This window comes from Crocodylus porosus, unplaced genomic scaffold (assembly GCF_001723895.1).
Source record: "Crocodylus porosus isolate Cpor-Errol unplaced genomic scaffold, CroPor_comp1, whole genome shotgun sequence".
Classification (NCBI taxonomy): Eukaryota; Metazoa; Chordata; order Crocodylia; family Crocodylidae; genus Crocodylus; species Crocodylus porosus.
In genome coordinates, this window is record NW_017728886.1 from 143560540 (window position 1) to 143570109 (window position 9570).

General features: G+C 42.7%; 1 protein-coding gene across 2 annotated transcripts in view; it reads left to right on the forward strand.

Moving 5' to 3' along the window:
* CDH20 (cadherin 20) overlaps nucleotides 1-9570 on the forward strand; it is a 183735-nt gene that overhangs the window by 135120 nt on the left and 39045 nt on the right. For both annotated transcript variants that reach the window (XM_019542101.1, XM_019542109.1), the window contains exons 6-7: nucleotides 2960-3127; nucleotides 5169-5356. In XM_019542101.1, coding sequence (XP_019397646.1) covers nucleotides 2960-3127; nucleotides 5169-5356 — 356 coding nt within the window. The remainder of the gene's footprint in view (nucleotides 1-2959; nucleotides 3128-5168; nucleotides 5357-9570) is intronic.

The following is a 9570-nucleotide window of genomic DNA, read 5'->3' on the forward strand; positions in this document are numbered from 1 at the left end:
GGTTCAAGCACCTACATTGAACACCTTCAAGAGTAAATTGGATGCTTATCTTGCTGGGATCCTATGACCCCAGCTGACTTCCTGGCCTTTGGGCAGGGGGCTGGACTCGATGATCTCCCAAGGTCCCTTCCAGCCCTGATGTCTATGAAATCTATGAAATCTCTGTTCATACACACATAAGACATTCTGCGTGGATGTATTTTCTATCCCTCCTGTGGTAGCTGTGCCTCTGTGAAGAGAGGACATCCATTATGTCAGTATGCATCTGGTGCCTAGTGATTAGGGCACTGAGAAAGTAATCTGTCTAGTAATCTGAGCCCCGCTTACTGGACATTTTCTGGTAGTGTTGAGGTGATGTTATGGCTGTGATGGTCCAGGAGATATGCAAGAGGCAAGCATTCTTGTGGGTGATATCTTTTATTGAACCAAATGTATAGTTGGTATAGACATAGGGAAGCTTTTGGGTATCACAGTATCTTTCCTCAGGCCTTCCTGTATTTTAAGTAATGGTTGTTTCATGTAAAACACAAGAAGTCTAGCGAGCAGGGACCAAAGCCTACTGTCTTTCTCTGCTCAGTGTCCTAACCCATAACCTACAGAGTTCTGCTCCCTAATTTGTTCCTTCTGGCCTAATTAATCTCTCATTCCTTTCTGCACAGTGGCATGACTTCAAAGGTGAGATTAAGAGTGCCTCCCGCATCAGAATAGTCTGTTGCCTGGGCATGAGAACACTCTCATGGGAGATGAATGATGTAGTTTTGAATCTCCTTAGGCAGAAAAAGGACTTGAGTTCCTGGATAAGTGGGTTAACAATTAAGCTAATGTATAAAGGAGGAAAAGGGTTTCATAGTTTCATAGTGCTTAGGGTCAGAAGGGACCTAAACAGATCATCAGGTCCGACCCCCTGCCCTGGGCAGGAATGGGTGCTGGAGTCATATCACCCCAGCCAAATATCTGTCCAGCCTCCTCTTGAAGACCCCCAAGGTAGGAGAGAGTACCACCTCACTTGGGAGCCCATTCCAGAGCCTGGCAGCCCTGACCGTGAAGTAATGTCTCCTGACGTCCAGCTTGAACCTTCTCTCTAACTATTTCATAGATTTCATAGACGTTTGGGATGGAAGGGACCCCGGAGGATCATCAAGTCCAGCCCCCTGCCCAAGAGGCAGGAAGTCATCAGGGATCATAGGATCCCAGCAAGATAAGCATTCAAATGTGTTTTGAAAGCATTCAAAGTGGGCGCTTGAACTGCCTCAGGTGGCAGTCTATTCCAAACCTCGGGGGCTCGGACAGTGAAGAAGTTCTTTCTTATGTCCAACCTGAACCAGTCACAGTGGAGTTTGTGACCATTCAATCTTGTCATCCCCCGGGGGGCTCTGGTGAACAGTCATTCCCCCAGATCCTGATGAGCACCCCTGATAAATTTAGATGGCTGCCAGATCACCCCTGAGCCCGCGCTCTTCCAGGCTGAATAGCCCCATGGCTCTCAGCCTGTCATCGTAAGGTCTGTTTTCCTGACCTCTGATTATGTGCGTGGCTCTCCTCTGCAACCTCTCAAGCTTCTCTACATCCTTTCTGACCATTTGTGACCGTTATTCCTAGTAACCCTGGCTGGTGCCTGGGAGAACAGAGCCTCCCCCAATTCCCACTGGTACTCCCTGGTGAGTTTGCAAACGGCTACCATATCCCCTCTCAGCCTTCTCTTGCGAAAGCTGACTAGGTTCAGGCCCATTTAAATTTATGGGAGCTGTGGATCCAAAGCACTTAACTGAAGATGCTCAACATCTTGCAGAATCAGCCTCATAACAACCACGAGAGGCAAGATTAAAATAGTGTGTGCGCCATGAATTGCTCTGCATTGGTCGCTATTTCTTCCTTGTTCTATATGGTGATAATTGCCACTGCAATATCATTTTATTGCTGTTTTATTAAACTCATATATCATGTGACTGCTGAAAATAAACTCTAAGTGTATGTATGCCTTTTGTTTCTCTGCCCTTGTGAGCACGTCATGTAGAATGGCAGAATTCTGCAAAGGCAGCCAAGTGTATTAAAATAGAAGACAAGAAAAAAGATTTCCTGATAAACCCTCAAACCAAATAAAAAGAAAAAAAATGGAAGAAAGTTAGGAGGAGTGTATGAGTGTATGTGTGTGTGTGTTGGTATGTACTGACTTGGGCATGAGAAGCGCTTAAATAAGAGGTCAGTTATGCTACCAGGATCCGTGAGGCAGGAGACTGAAAGAAAGATAAGGAAGTATTTTCTAAACATCCATAGAGCCTCCTCTTGTAAGGAAAAGTAGCAATCTCCTTTAGTGAGTCAGCAGTGGCAGTAATTGCTTTGGATGGCTCTTTCTAGGCTCTATAAGAGAAGTGTTGCTGCCACCTCATGTTCTTTTCCAGTAATGTTACCAGAGAAGAAAATGGCTTGCTGTGGACGGTAGCAGCATTACTAGTAGTAGTCCCTGCCCCTGTTGCCGAGTTGCAAATAATAAGCCACCATTTTTTCCATTTAAACAAAATGGAGATGAGAGTGCCCCACAAATTCTGTTCTCATGCTGAACAATTTGTCTACATGAGAACCCTCATAAAGTTGAATATGAATTAAATTGGATTAGTTAAGCTGCATGAAACCCCTGTGCAGATAGTCTTATTCAGACTTAACATAGCTATAATTCACTTTTCCTGGCTTCATCTCCAAAGTAGTTTTCTACTTTGGAAGGGAAATAAGCTAACTAGAAAAAGTGACCACACAAGGCATAATGCAGTTAAAATAATCCACTTTGACTTGAAAAACTTTGGTAACCTAAGATAAATTTTTCAGAATGATTTCGGACTTGTTTACACAGAGAGAATATGAAATAGTTCCACTGACTTTGGTTGAGTCATTGTAGCTTGTGTGATTATAATTTAAATGGAAATTTTTTTGCTTCCTAAGACTTCCTTTCCCCTCAATCTCACAGGCCTAATTAGGACAGCTCTAATGAACATGGACAGAGAAGCAAAAGAATATTATGAAGTGATTATCCAGGCCAAAGACATGGGTGGACAGCTGGGAGGATTGGCTGGGACAACCACAGTCAACATCACCCTCTCTGATGTCAATGACAATCCGCCCAGATTCCTACAAAGTAAGTATCTGCTACATTAGGATGCTACAGCTGGGGGAAAGAGAGATGATGTATATTTACTCTATTATCTTTCCAAATTGAATTTATCCATAACTAGTGGTAAGCAGAAAGTAAAAAGAATTCCATAGTCAATGAGACTTTAACATTTTTTCCTCTCTCAAACAGTGGAAGAAAAGCCAAAATTCACACTGGAAAATAAATTCAGATCTGGTGAATCAAAATGTTCATTTTAATTGTGATCTTTAGATATAGATATATTTTAATATTAATAAACTAAAATATGAAATGGAAAGTCATTTTGAATTGAAAAAAAATTAAAGTTGCATCCAGAAAATATGAAAATGTGACATTTCATTCAGTTTGAAACTTTTCTTTAATTTTTTTTTCCACATAAGATTTGCCCAGATCAGCCCTTTACAACAAACAGTTTGGTTTTGACAAGTCAGTATTTTCCTATTAAAAAAAAAAAAATCTGTCAGCAAATTCTTAACCAGGTGTATCCATAGTTGGGAGGACATTTATCCCACCAAGCAGGAGGGAAAATAAAAGGTGTTGCTGTTGGCAAACTACTTTGTGCTCCATTTTCTCTCTTTTGGTGAAGAAAGCCTGTTATTTGTATTGAGTAGTATAGGATGGATTTGTATGCAGTCTTCTCACAGTTACTGCAAGGTAAACCCAGAATAGCACTGTTGGTTTCAGAAAAGTTACTTTGTGTTTACACCAGTGTAACTGAAACAAGTTATGGCCCACCTTGTCTACCTCTCCCTTTGTTTTTCCTAATGACTTGACTAAAGACTTAAACCTACCAAAGTTAATAGAAAAATTCCCATTGACTTCAGTGGTCTTTAAGTAATCCCCATGGTTCCTCAGATCAGGGCTGTCCAACTTCTGAGTAATCAAGGGCTACAAGCCAGGGGTTGTACGCTTCCAGGCTACACACTGTATGGGCCGCGTGCCCCACTAACCACATGCCATGCACACTAATTGCTGTGGTGTTCCACAGGCACCACCCCCATTGTACGATAATTTGCCCCACTCACCATGCCAGCGCCCCTGTGTCCTGCATGCCATGCCACCTGCCCCACCTCCTGCTGCACTGCATGGCAGTTGCAGTGTACTAGTATGGGACAGCAAAAGGAGGCACCACATCACATGGGTTTCCTGGGTCTCACCAAGCCTCCCGGCCATGGATTCCTTCAGCCCCATGGGCTCCAGTGCCCTGCCCAACCTCCAGGGCCAGAGGCAGGAAGGAAAAGTAGGAGGAAGAAGATGACACCCAGCACCTGAACCAGTAGTTCCGGAGACGCAGGATGCATCCTGTGGGCTGCCAGTTGACTGGTTTGTTTTATAGAGAAAAACCAAATATTTGGTTTGAGTCAATCTGAAACAAAATATCTTGCAATATAATGGTTCATCCAACAAACTGAAAAAGGAATTATACCCACACTGCTCGTTAACCTCTTTATCTGTTCATTTATTTCACTTCCTAACTCCTCTCCCTTTGCCAGCCAAACCTTTCTGTAAAACCATCACTGCACATAGTTTCCATGTTCCTTCTTCTCTTTTCCCTTTTAATCATGTCCGATTTAATGCATGGTTTTGATGCTGTTCCTACATTTAAAGCAATGTCAGCTGCAGAGGTCAGTCCTGTAGATTAGAAAAAATGGTGCTGCAGAAAACCAGGTCTCAGCAGTGATTCAGAATGCAACTAAATGGAATTATTCAACTGTGAAACTGTTCTTTAGTATAGTTGTTCTTTCTTTCTTCAGGCCCACTGTTAGAGCAGATAAGTTCTCCACTAATTATATTTTCATTTTATTCTGAGTGACCAGTATCCTCTCATTGACAAATCCTAATGCTCTTTGGGTGCCTAAATGGAGATGCCCTTTGGTTTTCCAGCCAGAAAAAAAAAAAAAAAAAGAGAGGACTTTTAACTAGAGCCCCCAGAAGACCATTTGGTTTGACAGCTGTGGTCTGCCCTTTGAATTAATGGTTTACTCATGATTCTTTTCCCTCCTTCCCCCTCCACTTGTCATGCCAGAACATTATCAGATGAATGTGTTGGAGTCTGCTCCAGTTAGCTCCATTGTGGGCCGTGTCATTGCTAAGGACCTGGATGAAGGCATTAATGCTGAAATGAAATACAGCCTAGTGGATGGAGATGGACTAGATGTCTTTGACATTAACACTGATCCTAATTACCAAGTTGGCATCATAACTGTGAGAAAGGTAGTAAAATTTTCTTTTTATAGTAATTTATACAACTAACAGTTCTGGTTATATTTAATGTGTATAATGTCCTGTTACAGCTAATGTAACTTGGATCCCATTACATGACAATACCTGCTTTCCTGCTATAAAACACCATTTCTTAACACTCATTGCTAAAATATGGAAAAGGCTGTTTTCTAAAAAACAACATTAAAAAGGGTCTTGATATCACATAAACATGTCTGTTCCCACCAAAGAAATGTTCCAATTCACTATTTATTCATTTAAATAACCTTTGTAGCTTAATTACCCTACAACACAAGTGATTAGATCAATATTTGAATTTGAACTGTATGCATTTTTCAGTGTGATGTCCTACAAACAATAATAAAGCAAGCCCTAGAATTATTTATAAACCAATAAAAAACAGGCAGTTTTTTTAATTGCTGCTTGAAGATCCATAAATGCTAATTAGGCTAGAAAAAGCTGTCTTTAAAATGGCAGCTGTGAAACTGCTTCTATTTTTTTTACTGCAGGCTACACAGAAAAGAATGGAGTATTTGCTCAAACTATCTGCTATAGGATTGTTCTTAAATATTACATAAATGATGGAAAGTTAAACTTTATTTCTATGCTATGACACTGTTATCACACCTTTTTCTAGGCATATCTACTGTCAAAGATCAAGTCAATGGCTTTCCTGACCCTAGCAGGCCATTGGGATAGTGTGGTTAAAGCACACTAATTTCTGTAGCCAAAAGAATGCAAGAGATCATCATATCCAGCTGTCTTTAACTCCCCAGCTCGATAGAGCAGGGATTCATTTTAGGTGCTGTGTAATTTTAGCATGGACCAGTCTGCTTCCAGACATATGTTTCTTTGTAAGTTTGTTCATCTCTGCCCAGCCAAGTGCTTGAGCATTTGCTTACATTTCCTATAAATTAAGCATGTGCCAAAGTGCTTTGCTGAAAAGGATATTCAGTTAAGACTTCATTGCATGTCTCTTGCTCTTTCTTTGAATAAAAGGGAAAGTTTTCATTGGATTTAATATTTGGGAGGCTTGCCTCTGGATATTTGAAATATGTTTTTATTAGATTATAGCATATGTGAGTTTGCAGTACTTAAAAATGATTAAAGTGGAGCATACCAACAGAGTATGTTACAGCTAATTTTCGGTCACTATGAGTTCATGTTTGTATAATTCTGTGTACGCCTATGGCACTTTGTAAGATGATTTTTATTATTACTTTCCTTCTACCACCTGGGATCTTGGAAGGAACACAGTCATTAAGAGACTGGCAAGTTTAGAATGTTTTCACCTGCACAGATATTTTAGAAGTGCCCCTCAATTGTTGCTTTCTAAAAGACCCATATCCTTACCAGATTCCAATAAAGGTAGTGGAACGTAATACTTGTATAATACCCACAGTTGGTATTAAAAACTTACGCTTCCAGTGCCCCAGATCTTCTTCAGTTCTTGCCCTGATGGTATTTGCATATCCTTTTATTGCATTTTCAAATTAAGAATATTCTAAAGTAACAAAGATGAATATACAATAAAGCACTGTTTACCCTTTCCCACCTCCAAATCTGGCCTTCGATCATATACTAGGGGTGTGCAAACTGGGCCATATTCAATTCGGATTCAGATTTGGCCTGAATCAGGGACAGTGATTTGATTCATTGATTTGGATCACTGTTCCAGTTCAATTTGGCCAAATCTGAATCTGAAGATTTGATGCTGATTTGGGGAATCAGCAATTTGGCCATAGACACAGCTTTAAATGTTTTTTCTATATGCCTCGAGGTACCAGGCACGACTCATGAATGCTGCAATGGTGGGCTTGATGGAGCGTCCTACAGGAGCATTGCCCCCCCCCCCAAATGTGCTTGGCGGCAAACCCAGAAGTAGACCAGAAGTACTTCTGGTCCATTTCTGGGTCCAGTGCTAAGCGCACGGGACCCCCCTGAGCCCCCCCAGTTTGGCAATTGGCCATGGAGAGACCCTGGGCGCCCCCTCAGACCCAGGAGGCACCAGTCAGCAAGCCAGCAGGGTGCAGGGGGCCCCCCCCCCATGCACTCCCTGGCAGACCTGGAAGTGGACTAGAAGTACTTCTAGTCCACTTCTGGGTCTGCTACTGAGCAGGCTGGGGACCCCCCCTCCCCCTGCAGTCCTGTGGGACACTGCATCCACCCCACCATCTCACCATTTATAAGCACCTGGTACCTTAAGGTATGCAAAAAAAAAAACATTGAAAGCTGTGTCTATGTCCAAATTGTCAAATCTTTCCAAATCTGTCCAGATCAATTCGGAGGGTTCCAGTTCAACTCAGAGAGATTAAAGGGTCTCCTGATTAGACTTGGATTTGGTCACTGAATTAGGCCGAATCTCCGCTGAATTGAATCAGCAACTGAAGTTTCACACAGCCCTATCATATACTTCAGAAACAGTACTTGAGGGGACAACAACATATTTTATTCTGTTATTTTCCACACATTAACACATACTACATGATAATTTTTATAGCCTGTGGTTTCAGCCCCTATTTCCTACCTGAAGCCCCCACTTCTTGCAGATAATCTAGGGCACAATACTGGTGTTTACATTGTGCCATATCTTATGACAAGAGAGCCTAGCAGCCAGGGTTGACAACTGACCATAAATTTATGGATAGTTCTTATAAAAGGGGACTTAAAATGCTTGTTAAAGTCTATTAAAAATGGAGTTGACTTTAAAAGCTAAGAAATAGTGAGCTTGATTGAGGGTACATTGTCAGAATGATGCTTGATGCAACTGTTAGACAGACACAGCAAAGACATAACACCTTGTATTTCAGCAGGAATACAGCCTAGCACCCTTTAGAGAGCTCTCCACTAGGGCTTTGCAGTCCATAGGAGTCTCCTTAGCTCTGCTTCCCTGCTGCCACTGAGTCCCATCATCTGCCTACAATGGACAGAGCTATGGGGCTGGGACTGGGGAGCAGGGGTGGGTGGGTGTCTATGCCTGAAAACAAAAGGGAGCAGGGCCATCAGAGGTAATGTTGGGGGTGGACTGGGATGGGGGCAGCACCATGTGGGGTGGTGTCACAGGTACCAAGATTTGGGGGTAAGGGACCCCTGGGATGGGGGAAGCATGGTGTAAAGCCATCACTGAAGTCAAGTGAGACTGTGTTAAATGTTGGTATTAAAATCCTAAATTTGAATCTAACTGTTACTGACCTCCAAGGTTACATTTGTGTCATGTAAAACATATGTCAGTTAAAAAAAAAAAAAAGCTTAGTTTTCAGTCAGTAAAAAGTTTTCAGATTGTCAGTTAAAAAAAAATCTTGGGTTCGCAACCCCACTAGCAGCCTGTAAGACTACTGTGGTTAAAACACCACAGATTCATTTGCCAATGGCACATAAGAGTGATGTGGCTACCAACATATCTAGCTGCCTGAATGACTAGATATTCATTTATAGCTGAGCTGAGTGGTAGCAGTGCCTGGCACAAATCTGAAGTAGAGTTCAAGCTAATCCCTTTGGAGCTATAGTGAGATGAGATGCCTTAACTGTTTATCTACAGCACTTCTGGCCAGATTGGCATATCTGCTTATTATATGACTGACTGATATTCTCTGAGGCCTGGACATCCTGCATTTTGGACTTTCATCTTTCTTGTCATCTATGTTGGCTTTAACACGGATTGTGTAAGAAGCTTTTCCCTTGGTGACCATTGTTGTGCTCCCAGTTTCTCTTTTTAATCCTCCTTTTGAGAAGCCATTTATAATCTGCCACTTTCTTTTCATGAGTTTTCTTATAAGACTCCCCATGGAGACCCCAGCACAGCTGCGCTGTGATCATGGAAACCCCAGCCTTGCACTGAGACCAGCTGTGCTGGTAGGGCACTGGTAGGGCAGGGCAGGGTAGGGTAGGGGCTGTTCCAGGTACCTCTGGGATCTGGAAGTGGGAGCAGGTTGGTTGGGGCCAGGACAGAGCTGTGATCTGCAGCCTGCACGCGCTAGGCAGGGGAGCAGATCGTGGCTCTGCCCTGGCTAAGGACTGTGAGGGCATGGGGCCTAGGAGTGGCCGTGAACTCCCTAGCGCCCCCTACCGTCACTCAAGGTGGTACTCAGCACCCTCAGCTTCTCACCCACCACGACTTTGATCCTAAATGGGAGGCTGCCTTTATCTCCCTGGTGACCGGTACGTATGGTCCTGCCCCTACTCCAAAATGGGGTACCTCTCTGCAC